This window comes from Saccostrea echinata, unplaced genomic scaffold (genome assembly GCF_033153115.1).
Source record: "Saccostrea echinata isolate AGI-Se365-2 ecotype Australia unplaced genomic scaffold, CSIRO_AGI_Sech_v1 ptg000305l, whole genome shotgun sequence".
Taxonomy (NCBI): domain Eukaryota; kingdom Metazoa; phylum Mollusca; class Bivalvia; order Ostreida; family Ostreidae; genus Saccostrea; species Saccostrea echinata.
The window spans coordinates 1-21,021 of NW_026890053.1; the positions used below are offsets into that span (position 1 = coordinate 1).

Genomic DNA, 21,021 nt, shown 5'->3' on the forward strand with positions numbered 1-21,021 from the left:
GTGTAAGACATCAAAATGTTAAGAAAATAATCCTGCGAAAGGCTTGTCTAATATTTTTTCGGCTCAGATAAACAGCTAGCTCCGGCCCTTGCAGCCATTGTTTGTGGTGACAGCGTTAAATGATTTGTTCTAGTCTTGAGAGAATGCATAAAAAATCTGTTGAATTATTTGGATTTAGCATTCAACTTTTTCTGATGTAGTTGTTATTGCATTGGATAATACACTTCATATCAAAAATGGTACGTATCGTTCAGTTTAAAAATATTCTTTTTTTTTTGACAATAGCAGCGTTGTATCTAAATAAGTCGCATAAGAAGATTTTTTCTCTTTCTGTGTATGCGAGTCTATGTTTGAGTGGCGAGGGGGCTACCTGGAGGCACCCCCTTTCAAAATAGTGCTTGATCTGCCCCCGGTACCCCCGGTACACTGTTCAACTAATTGGATACATTTCTTCTACGTGTATTCCCCCAAAGGTGTACAAAGATATTTTGATTGATTAATTGTATGTTGCTGTACGTCCCATTTAAGAATTTTTCACTCATATAGAGATGTCACCAAATACCAGTGAAGAGCTTCAAATTTTGACCTTTACTCGGCACTCAGGGCCATTGAGCAGTGAGGGATCTTCATCGTACCAACGCCTACCGTGACACAAGGCCTCGATTTTTAAGGTCTCATCCGAAGGACCCGCAACTTTCACTTCAAGAGTGGCGAGCGCATGGCGAAGGAACAGTTCCTATCCATTTTTTATCGACTTAGGTCAGTCGCGGGCGAGATTCGAACTCATGAATCCCGATCACGGGGGAGCGCTTTGAAGATTGCATCCTAACATCCCGTCAAGTCAAACATAATAGAAATCTCCATTCTTAGTGAATCTTTTGGTCAAGTGCCTGTACGACCTCAGATCGATTCAATCGATTACAGTGTATATAAGAGGGTGTTGCAGTTCTTTTGTTATTTTCCCTAAAGCTGTAGCAGTTTAAAAGAAGAAATTTTAAGGAACAGAACACGGTCTTAATTTTTTTACAGATACAACAGTATATACAGCACAATGTAGAACAATATTTGCAAAATGCATATCGACTACCAATATGCCATTAAAAGAAGTGTAAATTAGTCACATAGCAAAAGAAGTCAAGTTTTTTGTTTTTCAAATAGGGAATCCCCATTGTTCTGGAAAACTGCCTCCTTAAAACAGAATGAATTTGATATACGCATAAAGAGACAGGAATTTTCTTTAAAACTGTCATTTCCGATTTTTGTTTCAAAGAGGCATATTTTTGAAAATCACAAAAATCGAAGGAAAATTATTATCCACCCGAAATGCAAAGTGTGTACAGAAAAAAAACACACTATACTTCAGTATGGGAGCTGGTGTAGTGGTACAGCGTGTGGACTCTATGCGAAGATTCTTTTTATCTGAGAATGGGTTCGAATCCTGGAATGGCTGGTATATACATTTTTTTTCTTATACACTATAATGGAAGTACAATGTAACAACTCTCTTGAGAGAGGGAGAGAATGTCAGAAAGTTGATGGGTAATATTTTAAATAAATGCAGAATTAAAATGTTTTCTTTGATAATGTGATCTAAAACTAATAAGACATACATTTAATGTTATCATTTAGTGGCAATGTCTTAAAAAATAAAGTACTATCATTTAAAATAATTTAATTCATTCATATTCATTTCGTTTCATTATTGTTCTGTTAAGTGGCTCAGATTTGACTTGAAACAACTAAATTGAAATGATTCAATGGAATTTCTTTGATATTGCATCAATAGCGTAATTATTGGACACATTTGTATATATTGAAAAATATTAACGCACGCTTTTTACAGTACAATTTTCAAAATGATGTGCGAGTCTATTTATGAAAAGCTATGCATGATATTAACATAAGATGTGAATTAAATGTTTCGTTATAACAAGCTGGGCATACCCGCTGTATAAATAAAGCCATCTACGTAGCATTATCTATATTTAGAGATAACTCTTCATGCGTCGTGGGTATTTAAATGTCCTTCTCGATATAGGGAATAATCTCGAGTTTCTGCAACACCCTCTTTTTTTCTGACTTAATACTGGATGTCTGGTAAGATTACATTGATCTTGTAATTCATTTAATTGTTAAATTTATGTAACGATTTTCTGGCAGTGGTATTAATATCTTAATTACCATTATTTTTCGTTAATGTTGAAATGTCTTTATGTTTTGTGTTTTTCTGTTTAGATATTGTTTTGTATGAGTGTTGTGAGTGTGTTTTTCTATTTTCTAGGGGTTTTTTTTTCTGTGTCTATGATTAAACTACAAGACCGAACCAGATTTGTTTTAACTGAAAAAAATCAAGACCGTGATCCTGTGACATAGGTCAAATGGATTTTACATACTTATATTACCTTTATTAGATTTCTGTAATCTCCATATAAATTATATGCTTTTAACCTTTGGTTATTCAAAAGTTATAATAATTACACACAGAATATATTATACCCTTTTTGCAAATGCACTTAATTCTTTGTTTTATAATTGAGAGAAAGAACATAAATATTTCTCTTTTTTTATTTTGAATGTCTACTGATCTAGAAAAGCAGGAAATGACTCCCTCCACCCTCAAAGAGAGAGAGAGAGAGAGAGAGAGAGAGAGAGAGAGAGAGAGAGAAGTGATCCCCACTTTTTGAGTCTTATTGCTTGGATTGCAATTATTTATGGCTTATCTTATCTGTCTTGTATGTGCTAGATTGTACGAAGAAAAAAAAGTTTTATATTTGGAAGCAATATGTTATGGTGCAAAAGTTTAAGTCAAGGCAAACTGTGAAGTCTTTATCCTGAGATAGAGAGTCATAATTCATTCTGCAATGTCTTGTCACAAGTAATACACACGTGTAAAAATATTAGAAACCATGTCTCTTCAGCTGCATGTGGTACGAAATTTAGGATGTAAATGTATAAATGTGGTTATAATTCGCTAAATTTGTTTTGATTTTCCTTTTTTAAAGTAATTTAGCAAGATGCTCTATATTTCTTTTGATAGAACATTTATTAATAAGGCATTGATGTTTTTAATAAAATAAACAATATGTTACTCAGGGAATTATGATTATACACATTAACCAAAACTCGTGAAAATTGCGTATCACTTATTAATACTACTGAAATGATTATCTGAAGAAAAAAGGTGCCTCATCATTAGGTGATCTATATTACCTATTAGTACGGGAGCGTAAAGGGCTCTACACTTGTTGTGTTATAACTTGTATATTGTCTTTTATTATATACCCAACTGTTTGTCACTCAGTTTTACTGTTGAATATACGCAATCACGAGACGATGTGATCCGAAGGTCCGGGTAACCACACTGTGGTTTTCTGAATCCATATCACCCCTCTCTGAAACTGATGACGTAGTACACAGATAAATGACGTTTTCATTCTCGCGCATCAAAAAGTTCCTTGAGAAAATGGTTTGTTTAATGGATAAAAGTTATGTAATTGATCCAAAAAGTTTTTTCTTTTATCATATTTAGCTAGTTGTTAAGGGGTATATAATAAATTTATCATTATAACAGTAACTTGATCCGAAGAGCCGTATCACGTCTCGTTGACAGGCGCTGATCATCAGATCAAACTCGACGCTTCGCGTCTCGTTTGATCTGATGATCCGCGCCTGTCAACTTGACGTGATACGGCTCTTCGGATCAAGTTACTGTGATAATGATAAATATATATTTTATTGTCTTGTCAACATATGAAGTGTAATAACTCCTTATTTATACATATATTTTGAATAGTATTTAGATGTTTTTGCATAATTTAAGGCACCTTCTTTTATTTAATTGATTTTATTGCTATAAGTTTTATCGACTTAAAAAAATATAGATTTTCAGATATTGATCAAAGCAAGACATTTAATCATATCAATAAAGTAATGTCGATATGTAAAAATCAATATGTAGTTATATCGATATAAATATATGAATATTTCCGAGAAAAAGTGAGAAAATATTGTTATTGAATTAACTTCGCGGGGGCGGGAATTTTAATGAATCTTCACTTTACTTGGGATTCAGTGAAAGCTCTAGTACCATGTATTTGCTATCGTATTCGATTATAGGCTGATACAGATTCAAAAATATATTTGAAAAAGGAGATGGAGAGAAATAAACAGTTAGATCATAGGCATAGTCATAGGGGGCTATATATTGTACTATAAGCACTTTTGAAGAGGAGGCAAGAACATCTTTGTCCCCCACTCCTCCAGCTTTTTTAAACCTTAGTATAGTAGAGATCCGTTAATATATACCAATGATAAAGAAGTTACTCGCAGTTGGATAATTAAATTTCTGCGTTTTTTTCTTGTGATATATTTTATTTGGCTGACCGCACCCTTTCCCTCTTTTAACTCTGTGACTAAGCTTATGCAGATTGGCTGCAATGAAGCACAGATTATTTTACATTATTTTAAGTAATTAGAAGTTACATGTAGATCTGATGTGCTGATAGTCAATTTTTGATATATATATTCTATCATGATTCACTGCTTAATTTTTATGAGTTGTGGGGGGGGGGGGGAGGCTGTGGAGATTCATGTCTATGTGGCACATCCTATGTTTACCACAGAGTGGTAAAACATCAAGCATTTACAGAGTATATAGCAAGTGTCACTTTTATAATATTTTACTTTCTACTTTCGCTTTATCCACAAATAGGACAAGTACTAAATGTATTTATGAATAGAACATTGGAACGATAGGAAATGGGGGAGCTGTACTTAATTATTTTAGTCACAGCATATCTGTTATATGTATTCTTTGCTAGCATATAACTTTTATTTCAAAGAGAGTTTGATAATCTTTATTTATTAATAAGAAAAAAATATTAAATTATAACTAGACATGCATATACTAGTAGATTTAATTTCTTATTAATCAGAATGATTTGATTATAATTGATATTTGCTTCAATGGGGACAATCTAACTGATCACCTCCCTCTCACCCTCTTCTTCTTTAATTTGTTTTTCTCTATAACCATACAAAAAATACTTAACATTTAACACATGACACCGTGACATTGTGCATGTGCCGTCAATAAATCTGAGAGATGTGACGTTTCATTAAATTCCTGCGCCCGCTAAGTAAGTTGAATAGGCGTCGAAACCGGGGGGGGGGGGCGGCTAGGGGGGCTTAGCCCCCCCCCACTTTTTTTTGCAAAGATAGACATAATATAGGCATTTTAAATTGGGGCTTACCTTTTTTCATTGGTTTAGCCCCCCCCCTTTCAATTAGCCACCCCGCTTTCAATTTGCTTCCGACACCTATGAGTTGGAGAACATTTTCAGACTTTTCCCCTAGAAATACTTGCATATTAATATCATTTCAACTCTTATGTATACATTTTTATTGTGTGTGTCGAGCTAACTACATCGATATCTTTAATTTTCATGCTTAAATCAATATTTTCCGTATCGATACTTTTTTAAGTCGATATAATTTTAAGCAATAAAATCGATTACACAGAAAAGACGCTTTAAATTTTGTGAAAATACCCAGATACAAAACAACATATGAATGAAAATAAAAAGTCATTACAGATTAAATGTCGAGAAGACAATAAAAAGGAAGACAATGTACAAAAATATAACACAACAAGTGAAGAGGCATTTACGCTTCCGTATATAAGGCCTTGATTTAAGAGTATAAGTGAGAGTTCAGGAAATTGTCAAGTTGATCAAGTTCAAGGTATATTATCAACATCGTTATCAAGGAAATTTTTGATTTTCAATAAACAAACGTAAGCCTGACTTAACAAAATTGAAAAGGAGATTGCAAGCGACATTGGGAATTCAGTTATCTTAAAAATACTCTATGATAATTTTATGGTAAACACTTGGAAATTGCTGTATTAAACGACCTCGAGAAATGTTATTCATGTCTAGACATATCTGCTTTCTTTCATCGTTACTAGTTCTAAGCGTCTCATGTGATTATGGTAAGGAATATTTATTTTTCTGACTTTAATTGGGATAAATTGATTTATTTATTTTTTTCAGTGACGCGAAGGAAACTCATTACTCTATGTTCATTTTTTGTTTTAAAGGAAAAAAAAAATAATATTACATAACGCGTTGGATTTTCCATGTTTTATACGACGATTCATTGGATAAAAATACTTACGTAGCTTCGGATGCAAAAAGTTTATTTATTTATTTTACATGGTAACATGCATTTGTTTTTCTGGTAAAATAAGGTAATCTCTGGTATATCTGTTAGGAATGGCTTCTTCTTTCTCCTTTTCTTTTCATCAAACATTTGATTATGATAAAAGCATCGAATCAAAGTCAATGCAGCTGGTCGCTGACGCAATAATTTTGATGCAGAAGGAAAAAGAAAGCTTTAATGTTATACTTGATTTTGTGAATTACTGATGCAATGGAATAATTGAATAATCTGCCGACTTGGTTTTCTTGTGTATAAACTACCATAGAGGAAGTCTTTACTTTTGGGCCATGTGAAACACTGACTTCAGTGTATAAGCAAAATCGTCTGGGTATTTTTATTTTCAAAGCAAAATATAAAAATTCAACAATAGACTTTTGCTGAAATTACGGAGTGTGATGATAAATAAAGTATTGTTCATTATACGTAAGAAGAGAGGATGAAAAATATTAAATTCTGAAAAAGAGGAAGTTTACAGGGAGGTTTTAAATATACATTCTTGTAGGGAAATAAGAGCATGATTTGAATGATTTTTTTTTTCCGTTTTAGGAGTGGTATTTAGATATAAGTGTCAACAAAGCATTGAAATATACGTGTGTGTATATATATATATATATATATATATATATATATATATATATATATATATATATATATATATATATATATATATATATATATATATATATATATATATATATATATATACACTACTGTAATGATTTTCCCCTTAGATTCCAACAAATCCCCTGACTTTCCCCTGTCTGTCCCTGACATTTTCCTGTCTCCCCCTGACTTTCTCCTATGATCCCCTGTCGTTGTCCCTGACTACCCTGTCTACTCCCTGACGTCCCCTGACTTTGCCCCTGTTACCAATGTTTAACCCCTGACATTCTCTGACGTCCCTGTCAACTCCCTGATGTCCCCTGACTAAGTCCCTGCCCACCCTACCAACACCCTGTCGTTCCCTGACATTCATTTTGACCAGGAAAAAGGGTTAAAATATTTTTTTGTTGCTATTTACTTGTAAGAAAATCTATACCTTACTCCTAGCAATTTTCAAGTTTTGTGAAAATGTAGATTTAATCATTAGTTTTCTGTTTGAAATATCTTTAGCGATTTCTTTCAAAATCTTATTTTATTGATTGTTACTAGCTTTTCAGATAAATCTTAATAAGGTTAAATGCCGTTACTTTAAAAAAAAGATAATAAATTACTAATTTATTGCCTCTTGTGTTTCACGAATGGCATGTAAATATATTTATTTATTTATCTGATTATTTATTTGTTTATTGATTTTATTAATTCATATATCTGTTTATTTATTTATTTGTCTGCTTATTCATCTATTCTTTTTTTTTTTCAATTATATATTTATTTTTTTTTATTCAATCTATCTATCGGATTTATTTTTACGTATTTGTTTTATTTAATTATCAATAAACAAATGGATTTATTTCAAATTTTTATTTATTTATTTTATTTTATTCAATTCAATTATTTTAATTTATTGATTAATTAGATTTAATTCATTTTGTGTAGTTCTTCATATACAGTCTCCGGGTAAAACAAAAGTGCTTCAAACTATTTTTTAAGCATATTCAAATCACTTTTAATTCTTTTAATTTCATGATGGGTATCAAAATCATCGTCTCAGTACACATAGTCGGAATCTGGAATTTGTTTTATTGTTTCCTTTTATTTTGGTAAAAAAAAAAAAAAAAAAAAAAAAAAAAAATCCTCAAAAACTTGTCACGGTTGTGAAAGAAATAACACCTGCAGAGGGGATATTGTCGTGCTACCACAGAATAAACAGTGTATAGTGGTTAGTCAAAAGAACAATAGGTGTCTGGTCTGTGTACCCAGAGTCACTTGTCAACTATCAACAGCTCGGAACTACTCTCACAACCGTGACAGTTTCTGAGTAATATATTTTTTAATTTTTTACCAAAGTCAAAGAAGCAATAAAACAAATTCCGAATTCAGATTGTGCTTAATAAGACAATTATTTTGATACCCATCATGAAATTAAAAGAATCAAAAGAAATGTAAATATGCTTAAAAGATACTTTGAAGCATATTTTGTGTACCTTACGACTGTTTATGCGAAACTCACAAATAAATTGAATAAAATAGAATTAATTAATTAATTGAAATAAAAGGAATTAAAAAAGTAAATAAATATATAATGTCAATCAATTAATTTATAATTCAATAAGGATAATATATCTTAAAAGAAATATATGAATAAATTTAATTACTAAATTAGTCAATAATAAATAAAACAAATAAATAAATAAATACATGTGGATATATAGATTAACATATAAATAAATATAGATATATTTACTTGCCATTCATGACAAGATGCAATAAAATTGTTCTTCATTCTTTTCAAAGTATCTGGCATTTATTCTCCTTAAAATTTATCTAAAAGGTACATGTACTAAACTAAAACATATTTAAGAAATAAATTACTCAAGATATTCAAACAAATAACAATTGACTAAATATATATTTTCACAAAAAATTGCCAAGAGTAACGTATTTCTCACTTGTAAATAGCAACAAAAACATATTTTAACCCTTTTCTGGGTCAAAATGAATGTCAGGGGATGACAGGAAATTGACAGGGTAGTCAGGGGCTTAGTCAGGGGACATCAGGGAGTTGACAGGGACGTCAGGGAATGTCAGGGGACATCAGGGGTTAGACAGTGGTAACAGGGGCAAAGTCAGGGGACGTCAGGGAGTAGACAGGGTAGTCAGGGACAACGTCAGGGAATCATAGGAGAAAGTCAGGGGGAGACAGGAAAATGTCAGGGACAGACAGGGGAACATCATTACAATAGTGATATATATATATATATATATATATATATATATATATATATATATATATATATATATATATATATATATATATATATATATATATATATATATATATATATATATATATATATATATAATTTGTACTTTAAGTTTTAAATTTGTTTTCAGTGAACTATGCTTTTAAACATCCGACTTGGCAAAGAACAACACACTCTTCTAATTTTGGACCTGAAAAAGCAGTTGATGGTTTAAAATCAGACTTATCTGCAGATGGTAATCAATGTAGTATTTCTGCGAATGACCAAAGGGAAGCTTCTTGGCGAATCAACCTACTTGGAAGAAAGTTTATTCATCACATTTTAATTCACTACAGAACAGAAAATATTGCTTGGGGTATACCAACAATACATTTTCAATAATCGACTTATTTTGAATGCATTAATTATCAAGCTTACTTGTTTTTCTCATTCTAAAGATACATTTTTGTTATATTTGCCGAATTTAAATAATCTTTGTGACGATCTAACTCATAATTAGTTTGAATTTTTTTCAAATTAATGGTTTGGTATCATAAAATTTTCTATTTGGTACTAGAAATTTAAAACCTCTATATTGATTATTCGAACAAACGCAAGTTAAAACAATCAACTCAGTACAATTGTCCCCAGAGACCAAAGGCAAATGCATGTACATCTTTGATAAAAGTGAAAGCATTAATTCCGTGCTATTTTAGGTGAAAATAATGCGTTAGCTGGGAGATTTCTTGGAGTCTCTGTCTATGTATCAGACACTGAAAATAAAGATGATGGCAGTTTATGTTTCCATGAAACCGAATATAACATGACAACAATACCAGCTGTAGTAAATATCACGTGTGAGTTATACGGCCAGTATGTCATCTATTACAACGAAAGGAAGACCAACAAAGTTTACCCGTCTGGTTATTCTACATATGCTTTCAATGAATTATGTGAAGTAGAAGTTTATGGTAAGAATGAGTATTTCTATGGTGAACAGATTTATATAATTGATGAAATATGGAGATAACGAACAGTTTTCAAGTTCAAAAGTCCATTCAAAAAATACAGATCTGAAGCAGAGCAAACACAGACCTCTAAAACATCAGAGGTGGGATCAGGTGCCATAGAGGAGTGAGCATCCCGTGCCGACCGGTCACATCCGCTGTTTGCTCCTTGCTATGATCCGGAAAAACAAAAAAAAAAAAAAAATCTGCGGACAATTACATGTTTAAATAATGCCCTAAGAATTAGTATGACAAAACGTCAGGCAGCATTTGACTTAGTGATAGATTGCATTTACTGACAAAGTCATTTTGTCGACTATAGAACTTGCAAAATGATTACTTTAGAACGAGACTGTTGCTATGTTTGTTTCATCAACTTGTTTGTCAATAGTTTGCATCGTTTTTGAAATTGTTCGTACGTAGAACATGCTCTTGACTATCGAATCAAATAAGAGACATAGACGTGATATGCAGGTGATACGGGTATAATGATCAAACTATTTTCCATAATTTAAATGCCTTTTCATTTTACATATAACAAAATTCTAAAATAAACATATTTGTAGTGTTTAATGGAAATATCTATTCCTTCAGTTAGATACATATTTTTAAAGCTTCCAAAAATTCACTATTATCAGATCCAATTCTGATTCAATTCCAGTACCTATAAACATACACATTTGATAAATGTATTGTGCACATTAATTTCAAATTTTTGAGGATGTAAACTAGGATTTAACTGATAAAAATGTTTACTTCTTTGCCCAGCATATCGACATATTTATTGTGCACACTAATCTGTAATTTACAGGATGTGCTCTAGGATTTTATGGAGGAAATTGTTCACTTCCTTGTCCAACACATTGTCAGCATTGTAACACAGAAACAGGTGCCTGTTTATGGTGCGATGTTGGATACACAGGAGAAAATTGTGACTTCCGTAAGTTTTCCAAATTAAGAAATTAGTAAATTTTGTAAAGGATACGTGATGCACTTTTTCCGTCTTAGATTAAATTTTGCTACGTAGTCACATTTTTTCCGCGGAAATTTGTCACAGCGTACTTAAGATTCATTGGAACAAATGATGACAATCTAGGAAATCCAGGTAATTCTGCTGTGATTCTGCTGAATTATGACCCTGCGGAAAAAATAGGCTTACAGTACTTTAATTCCTAATACAATCTTATTCTTAAAAAGTGATGAGAAAAAATTTTATATTTTGAAAAATAAAAGACAATTCTCATATAAAAGAAAAAAAAAATTAAAGGAATGTTTGAAATTGAGAGAACATTCCTAAATTTTGAAAATAAAGATAGAATGAAATGTGAGGTTTACTGTTGGGCTGAGATGAAATATAATGAAAATGTATATTTCACTGGTGTACTTAGAATGCTGTCTTTGAATTTGAGTACAAATATCTTACATCCACTTATTATTTTCTAGTTATTTCTTTTGAGAATCACTTACCTAAAGCTTTCTAGCTGTTCTGAATCTGTTAAGAACAGGTTTTTCTTAAAGCCATCTATATTAAAAAAATGTCAGATTGCAGGGATACAAACAATGAAAACAGCAAAATTATATTGGAGTTTTTAATAAGGGTCGAATTCAAAGTGAATATACTTGCACTGGAGTAGAATAAGCCAGATTTCAATGTTAAAGGATTTCTACATTTTTTTATTTATTTTTTTGTAAAAATAGAAAATAAAATAATATAAAAAAATTCAAATGCTTATATTGGTTTTTCAAGGCTAAAATAATGTTCCCTTACAGAGGTTTTAAAGATCCATTAAATAAGGGTGGTGCATTTCTCCTAAAATAATTTTTTATCACTATTTTGTCCCCTCTAGCTTGTGCTCGGGGAACCTTTGGTGTTAACTGCACCAATAAATGTGGAAAATGTGCCGGTTACTGTGACAATAAAAACGGGAATTGTTCTGAAGGATGTAAACCGGGATATATGGGAATCATGTGCAATGAAGGTCAGTATAATTTTAAAATTTCTTATGACAATAATATACTATTGGTTATGAGTATATAAACTGAGTCTTTTCTAATGATACTATATGTCGATAGCCTACAGATAATAAGATTTTAAGGCTTCTAAAATATTGAGACCTTTGAGACTTCTTTGAATATTGCCAAGAAACAGTGTAAGCAATTGTTTTGTTTATAAAGAATTAAATAACGATAACTAAGTTATTATCACTGCTCTAGAGTCGCGAAGTAAGGAGATGATCCTTACGTCGCGGGTTCGAATCCCACTGTGGGACGTGGAGATCGGTCCTTCGGATGAGAGGTCCCGTGTCGCAGTAGTTGCTGGCACGAAAAAGATTCCTCACTGCTCAATGGCCGTAAGTGCCGAGTAAAGGACAAAATTTGCACATCTCCACCGGCAAGTGGTGGCGTCTCCATATGAGTGAAAAATTCTCGAGAGGGACGTTAAACAGCATATAAACATACAAACTAACTAAGTTATTATCATAAAAATATATATATTTTTAGTTTGTGAACTGGGAAAGTTTGGAGATAATTGCAATCAAAGTTGTGGAATGTGTATAGGGGAGTGTATACATATGAACGGAATATGCTCTGGAGGATGCCAAACCGGGTACCAGGGAGATTTGTGCGATAAAGGTTGCTTAATCTGCTTCTTTTAATTACTTCCGCCATCAAAGTTTTTTGTCTCCCTAGTTGTCTGTCTATATGTAGCTCTCCATTGTAAGTCAAGATATCTGAATTCCGATCTCACAGAATTCTAAATCAATGTTTTAGAATGTAATGTCTTAATGCAATAGTTAAGAATAGTTTACGTTTTGTCGGCGGCTTCGATAAATTATCAAAACTTCATTTTCTTTCAAAAGTCCAAATTTCCTGAGAATTAATTTGAATGCTTCCTTAACACATCTGCATAGTAGATAAATAAATAATCTTTTAATCTTTTATATAGAATGTGCATCAGGAACATATGGACCAAACTGTACTAGCCAATGTGGAGAATGTTTCGGAAACTGCAGTCATGTAAATGGACACTGTACAAATGGGTGTTTTGCAGGTTACTTAGGAATTAAGTGTAACAAAGGTACATTTTAAACAGTTAATAAGGTCTGACGGTATGTCCCTCGAATTTCTTTCTATGCATATAATCTTTGCTATCTTCTAAACTGGTTCAAATATGTCTCAAAACATTACATGTACACTAAAATAAAAATATCCACAAATCAGGTTATTTCAAGTTTGATGAATATAAAGGAAATACCATTCTTTGGAATCTCGCACAAATGCCTGGAAATATACTTCACTTTTTCTTGAAGAAACTTTTTATGTAGACAAACTTCACTTACAAAGACTTCGTTAAATTTCACATAATTGGAAAATCTGTCGTCTAACCTTTCAATATACCTCGCATACATCATGCTGTTTCAAGAATGGGATATTATATTGTAATCAATTTGGGTTTGCTTAAATGCATTCTGTTTATTGGCTGGTGTGGCCTTCTTCATTTTAATTATTCGACCATAGAAAATTTTACTAGAATTTAGACCTGGTTCATTTTTATCATCAATTTAATGTGTTCATTTACACAAAAGGTTTTTTATTGTGTTGAATAACAAAAATACTTGAACTTTTCTTAGAATAAAAAATTTCATTGAAACTTATCTTAACTGAAATCATACACTCTATTTTGATATTTTTAGAGTGTGCTTTAGGAACATATGGTGTAAATTGCAGTGGATATTGTGGAAGATGCACTGGAGCGTGTAGCAATGTTGACGGAAGTTGTGCTGGAGTGTGTGAGGCAGGATACAATGGGAAAACATGTCATGACGGTAGATATATATTTAGTTATATAGTTGGAAGGAAGGACTGATGAATTGATGAATCGATATTTAAACTTTGTCTATTAATACATGGATTATGGATGGTTTGCGCATTGCAGAAAAATACGTTATCCTCATAAGCCGGCTATGCACATTTTTCTGCATTGGTTGCAGTCTTTAATTCCTGTATTAACAAAGAAAGCTTTTCTTTGTTTATATTTAAATCTGAACAAGTTATTAGTATTGAGTGGATGAGAGTACGTAAACTATTGTATTATTAATCTATATTTTACATCGATAAAAAGCCTACTTCTTGAAGATATCTTTCATACACATGGCTTGGAGAAAAAAAATTCACTGTAAATAACTAACTGATCAGTGGATGTAAACAGATAAGATTTATTAGTCTAGAAGATGTCCGATCGTTTAAGTTAAGAAAGAAAAATATACGTATTTTAAGGTTATCAGTTTTTATACTGTTACAGAGTGTGATTTTGGATATTTTGGAGTCAATTGTCAACAGGAGTGCAGTATGTTTTGCTCAACGTCCCGAAACTGCAGTAGAATCAGTGGACATTGCATGGATGGCTGTAAACTTGGATGGGAAGGCCTGGATTGTCTTGAGTGTAATTTTTTACATACATATCTATTCTTATTGCCCACGTATTAATTATATTTCTTTTCAGATACAAAAAAAATCTTTATTCATAAAATGCATTTAATTGGTTTGTAATCTTTCTTAATTTCACTATTGCAAAATTTAGTTAGCTATCATAAAGTGAGCAGAATTCTTGGATCAATGGAAACAGTTGCGGTATTGTCAGTTAGCCTGTCAATCAACATATGTCTTGTGTTTGCCTACTGCATAAGCAGGTAAAATGTTGAGGATTATCAATTATTGATTGATTGTATGTTGTTTTACTTCCCATTCGAGAATTTTTCACCCATATTATAGAGAAGTCACCATATACTGGTGTAGGGCTTCAAATTTAGACCTTTACCCGACACTCAGGGTCATTGAGCAGTGAGGAATTTTTATCGTGTCAACGCTTGCCGTGACACGGGGCCACGGTTTTTAAGGTCTCATCCGAAGGACCTGCAACTTTCACTTCAAAGTGCAGAGCGCATGGCGAAGGAACAGTTGCTACCATTTTTATCGACTTGTGTGATTTGCAGCCGAGATTCGAACTCACGACCTCCCGATCACGGAGCGAGCGCTCTACCTACTGAGTTACCGTAAACGGTCATCAAATAAATAATATTTTATAATTAATTATAATTAGTAACAAACACCACATAAGACCACACCATTTCAGCTTTGTCCATTTTATTTTCTTCTGATAGAACAACATGATTTAATTCAATAAATACTCAAAGTACTCAAAGGATCTTAAATATCTGAGCACATTTTTTTTTATAAAATAAAAACTCTCAATGACTTTCCATGTAGACTTTCATTCTGTTTGACCTTTAGTTATCTTTAAAAGGTACGATTCAGGTCTGAAAAGAAAACGACAGAAGGCACACTCTTGTGGTTCCAGACGTGATTTTATGTCAGCAGGAGTACAAACAGGATCAGTCAGTCTGGATGTCGAGGAACAAAATAATGGAGGAAGTTACACCGAACTGCAATTCCTTAATAACACGAATAGTGATTATTACAATATGTAAAGAAATATAAATATTGATCTTCCGCTCTTTAACGAAAACACTGAATGTTTGAAACTACTTCTATGTTTTTGACACTTCCTTACAATGATCCTTTGTCATTAAGTATCTGACTTTTTAAATCACGTTTTTTTTTATTCATTTATTCTTATGCCAAAAAATATTTTTTTTTTTTCAAATACACATGTAACCGATAATATGATGAACAATCCTTTAATTTATCTGCATCATAACATTGTATATGGCGTGTCATTAAAAGAAAATTAGTACCAGACTTATTATCATCATTGCATTAAAGTTTAATATGTTTTAATTGAATATATGTCAACATATTGGATACATTAATATTTAAAACGAATATGTACTTCTCGATTCTATTGGCAATCCATTTAATCGAAAATGATTACTTAACAAATGTGCAGCACATGCTAAAGAATTTAAACACCTTGTCCAATCTTGCAAATATAGCACACAATGGTTATATGGGTCTTTGGGCGAGTTGTTTAAAACTGCAGCCAATTATTTTTCAGTTTTGCACTTTGCATATGACCGACGGTATCTCTGTGAACAATTGTCACGTAAACTATAAATTATATAATATTGTGTCTAATTAAAAAAAAAGGTTTCGACAATCCGTGAAATCATCATTGAAGGGAGAAATGTTATAAAATTTCTTGGAAATCACAGTACCGTGGTGATAACTAATGTGAGTCTTGTTGCTCACTGCCTTTTATGGTATTAGTCCAATAGTCACAAAAGAAGTTGGCATACTGATGATCTATCACTGTATCTCATTCTGGTTATCAAAACGTAGCACATCAAATCAAATTGAAGACACATGTACGAAAAATTCTCAGTAGAACATCGAGGTGTATACTGTGTATCAAACGTGTATTGCAGACCAGTCTTATTCCTAAGAAATTAACTTTGGAATACATGTATATGTTAAGTTTTTTTTTATTGTCCCTTATTGATTCATTTTGCATATGAAATTATTATTTAGCGCATACGGATACCTTCATGTTGATGTAAAACGTGAAGATAACGGACAATGATCAAAATTGATGAGATATTAAGAGGGCGATATTTTGGGATAAAAAAGTACATTCGTACTCAGGATGGCCCTTCTTTTTAAGTACTCTACTAATATCAGAAAAATGAAATATGGTTAGTAACCACACATTTACGACGATACGATTTTCTATTTAGACTTGATACATGATGTGGCAGTCACGTGATTTTAGCAAATATACTTGCAGTATTGAGGTAACCTATGAATTTCAATATTGCAAGGATATTTCCAAGTTCAAATTTTAAGTTTAGTATATATATTTTTTCAACACCCATTGTAGCTGTGTCCTATATCCTATATGTATAGATTCTACTATTTAATTATTATTATTTTTTTTGCTGGTCTACTGTATTTGATATACAAATGTTTAATTCATTTTCAAGATTTCACCAGGATCGCAGCGATTTTCAATTACTTTAATGTTTCTAGTGTTTATGCGTAAAAGCTTACTATGATCCATTGATTGTATGCTCTTGCACTAGATCGATTTATTGGGACCCTTATATTACCCTCCAGTGTTTCTGCATACAAATATACAGTATCGGTAAAATAGGAAATTTACGGAAAATGTATGGGTAAAACATTTAAAAAAAAAAAGACACCACATTCAAGTTAATTACCTGTTAAATATCTGAAAACTATGTTTTATTTAATTACAAAATACATTTTTATTGTGAAAATATTTTCTTGATTCGCTTCTCATTGTATACAAACTTCGTCAAGTTTTACGGAATGACGTTACTACGACAAATTCTTTGCGATCAGTGACTTGTATATACGTTGCTATGTGGGTTTTAACTAACGATAAAAAACATATTAAGTATGTAAGTTTTCATGTGGTTTAATGCTCTCCTTTAGTTTAAAATCGCACATTATTTCATTTTGTTGTACATGTATTTTCTAGAATAGTCGGTTTTGTATGGTCATTACATATTAGTTAGACCACGCCTCCGTTTTGTAGCTTATCTAAAGTATTTGAAAAAAAATAAGTTATTTTCCCATTGATAAATGGTGTAAGATGATGCATAGGTACATAAAGGAAACATACACATAGTAAAAGCTATCCTTGATCAAAATGAATATAGTTATATTCTATAAAGTAAATTGTAGCCTTTTTCTGTTACATCGTATCTTCCTCTTCTAAAGTAGCAACTTGGTTTATGGTTCCAATTGATAGTTTATCATTTATCTTCATTTTGTATCAGCTTTCGTTTTGGTTATATACTTCCCAATTGATCAAATCAAACCAAATATAATATATGCCAATCAAATTAAGCATGCGTTGCTAAACAGGAAGTGAATTTATTTATATCCACATTAATGAGATGTTCTTGGATCAAAATGATTCTGAGTATGATTATAGCTCTGGCTTTTCCAAGAAAGTCTTGTTCTTATGGTAAATAATTTTCTTTTATATATACCTTAGGGTTTGACTTTTATGTGGCTTAAAGGAAAAATAATATTCTCGATTTTTATGGGTTTTCGTAATAAGTGTCCAAGTAGTGGACTCCTTTGTTGTATTACTTTAGAAAATATAGCACTTCTTAAACCTACATGGCAAGCTACAACATATTTGAATCATTCTGGACTTGGACCAGAAAAGGCTGTTGATGGACTTAAATTCAACCGTTCTTGGTTTGGACACCAGTGCTCCATATCCACCACTGGTCAAACCACAGCCACCTGGTGGGTTGACCTTCAAGACATCCTTAGTATCCACCATATTATTATTTATTACAGAACCGATAACGTCCCTTGGGGTAAGATCGTTTTGTAAAAAAAAAATTAAGAAACTTTTAATTATTTGTCATTAAGGAATAATTACTATTTTTAAAATTTTACACATTTTGATATATGTTTGTTTTCCTCTTTGAAGGATTAGTGAGCCTATTAAACATTAATTAAGGAAATAATTTGAAATTTGAATGTTAATATATGAAAATTTATATAGGTCTGATCTAGAATTGGAAGCAATTTATGCTCATCAATTAACAATGTTATAGATTGACTGACAAATATTTATTCCAGATAGTGACAATCACTTTACGACACGGTTTCTGGGCTTCTCGGTTTTTGTGTCAAATACACGAAACAAGGAAGATGGAACATTGTGTTTCCATGATAACGAATACAACATCACAACAATCGCAGATGTCGTCAATATTACTTGTACCGTTCACGGACAATATGTTATATATCATAATGAAAGACTTCTCACGAAAGAATATCCTCAGGACTATTCTGAAACTGCTTTTAATGAGTTGTGTGAAGTTGAAGTTTACGGTAAATTAATGACTAAATTGTATTAATTTTTCGACTTCAAATTTATCATCATGATATTGATGATAATTCTAATATAACAACAATTCAGCATAACTGTTTTCTTTAAATTAGTGTTTCGAATTAGATGCCTACCTGATTAATCAGATCTTTTTTTGTCTTAGTTAATTTTAAAACTTCCTATTTTGATAGGATGCCCTTTGGAAGGTTATTATGGTAAAGATTGTTTTCTTCCTTGTTTACAAAATTGCCTGCAATGTGACATAGAAACAGGTGAATGTATTCAATGTGAGCCAGGATTCCGCGGGAAAAGCTGCGAAATACGTAAGACTTCATGCAATCTGAGGATAGTAAAACGTTCCATCTCTTTAATTTTGGTCAAAACAGCATCTGTTTTATATAATCTTGCAAATCATCAAATGAGCAGGAATTTTGATGCTCTTTAATTGGTCTAGACACCTTTTTCTGAGGTGTACCTCAGGGTGAGTTCACCTCAAAATGAAGTTCCGGGAGTTTTATTCGGGTTTTACCCGTTCACCAACCATAGTATGAGTTGTTGTTAATGTAAACATGGCAGATGCTAATACTCGAAGAGACTAAACTCATTTCTTAGTAAAAAGTTCAATAATTATTGTTTAATAATATTGTTTTCATCTTTTAAACATTTGTTAAGCTGTTGAAATATAACTACAATGATAATTATGTGTTGGTACACTACGCATTATATTATGAGTGTTTATATTTGTTGGTGACAAGAACTAAAGTGTCATAAATATTGTAAAATTCCTGATCATTTAATAAAACGGTTAAAGTGTATTGACTTTTAAATTCGGTCTGCTCGTGACTATACGGACCTGATCGGGAATTGGTTAACCTCGGCCTTCGGCCTAGGTCTACCAATACCTGACCAGGTCCGTATAGTCACGAGTAGACCTCATCAAAAGTCAATAATTGTATAATATAAACGTGTGACAAAATGAGTCTTCAATTTTGATAGCAAAAAAGTATTATTATGCTTTGATGACATCTTTCTAAGATATACATTAATATTTTGTATTTGCTTGACTCAAACAATTGATTACTTAATATCTTATTCACTGTTCAGAAGGATCACGGAGATAATTTATATTCAGGTTTAAGCTGGAATATAAAATTGGCTTTTAACAATTAAGGAAAAATTCCGTGTTAAAGGGGGGGGGGGGAGGTATAATCCTTTAAGCGCGGCGAGAATAGTTACATCATATCCATATGTATATAATTAGTTACAAATAAATAAAGGTTACCATTACCCTCTGTTGAATGGGAATATTTATTCGGTTTAGAACAGTTAGAAGGGACATTTCTATCTTTGAGGAGGAGGGAATACATAATATATCCCTGTTGCAAAAAAAAAAAAAAAAGATCCGATAGTTTTTAAGGGATCCTTTTCTACCACTCTTGAAGGAGAAGCATCGTTTCTTCCTATTTTTGTATATTTTTGATACCCCAATGCCAAATTGTCCTTGAAATGTTTCTTTCAAATTGGCGAGCATCATTCTGTATCGACATTACATGTAGCACCACTGACGTTAATAATAACTGATGTCAACCAGTTCCTTTGCTTTCAATCTGGTTGAATAATCTGTCAGGAAAATGTTGATGCCCACAACAAACTAAAGTACTATGATTATTGTTCCCTAAATTCAATATGCCGTCATGCTTTTGCTTGTTATTTTTTCAATGAAATCAGTATTTTTAAACTTGCTTAAAATGAATTAAAAATAAAATCTAAATTCAAGTAAATTTCCGATTTTTTTTCTAGAGAAACAACGAGTTTTATTTTTTTTTTGTCTTTCTTGCAGAATTCCTCAGTTCGTTTATAAATACCTTTTATTTTAGAGAATTAAATTACATCTATATGTAAAATTTTATATATGTATATTTTTTAGAAAATATCGCATATAAACATCCGACCTGGCAGAAAACAACACATCCTTCTAATTTTGGACCTGAAAAGGCAGTGGATGGTTTAAAATCAGACTTTTCTGCAAATGGTCATCAATGTAGTATTTCTGCCAATAACCAAAGGGTAGCTTTTTGGCGAGTCAACCTACTTTCAAGAAAGCTTG

The 21,021-nt window shown here is 31.9% G+C and overlaps 2 protein-coding genes across 2 annotated transcripts; both read left to right on the forward strand.

Annotated features, from left to right (window-relative positions):
• The first annotated feature begins 10,045 nt into the window (after positions 1–10,045).
• Positions 10,046–12,732, forward strand: LOC133177970 (scavenger receptor class F member 1-like). The gene is made up of 4 exons (XM_061312783.1): positions 10,046–10,049; positions 10,887–11,015; positions 11,923–12,054; positions 12,578–12,732. The coding sequence occupies exons 1-4, from the start codon at positions 10,046–10,048 to the stop codon at positions 12,730–12,732; spliced, it is 420 nt and encodes a 139-aa protein (XP_061168767.1).
• A 5,242-nt stretch (positions 12,733–17,974) lies between these two features.
• On the forward strand, positions 17,975–20,981 carry LOC133177971 (uncharacterized; the record flags this gene model as incomplete). Its single annotated transcript, XM_061312784.1, has 4 exons — positions 17,975–18,029; positions 18,163–18,393; positions 18,662–18,916; positions 20,842–20,981. Coding segments are annotated over exons 1-4 (681 nt in total), but the record flags the coding sequence as incomplete, so codon positions are not given.
• Positions 20,982–21,021: the final 40 nt, after the last annotated feature.

Bases quoted from the DNA above. Each gene is read 5' to 3' on its own strand.
- LOC133177970 (XM_061312783.1), top strand. The intron at 11,016-11,922 runs GTAAGTTTTCCA...TGTCCCCTCTAG, and splicing joins AGGAGAAAATTGTGACTTCC to CTTGTGCTCGGGGAACCTTT. The intron at 12,055-12,577 runs GTCAGTATAATT...ATATATTTTTAG, and splicing joins GGGAATCATGTGCAATGAAG to TTTGTGAACTGGGAAAGTTT.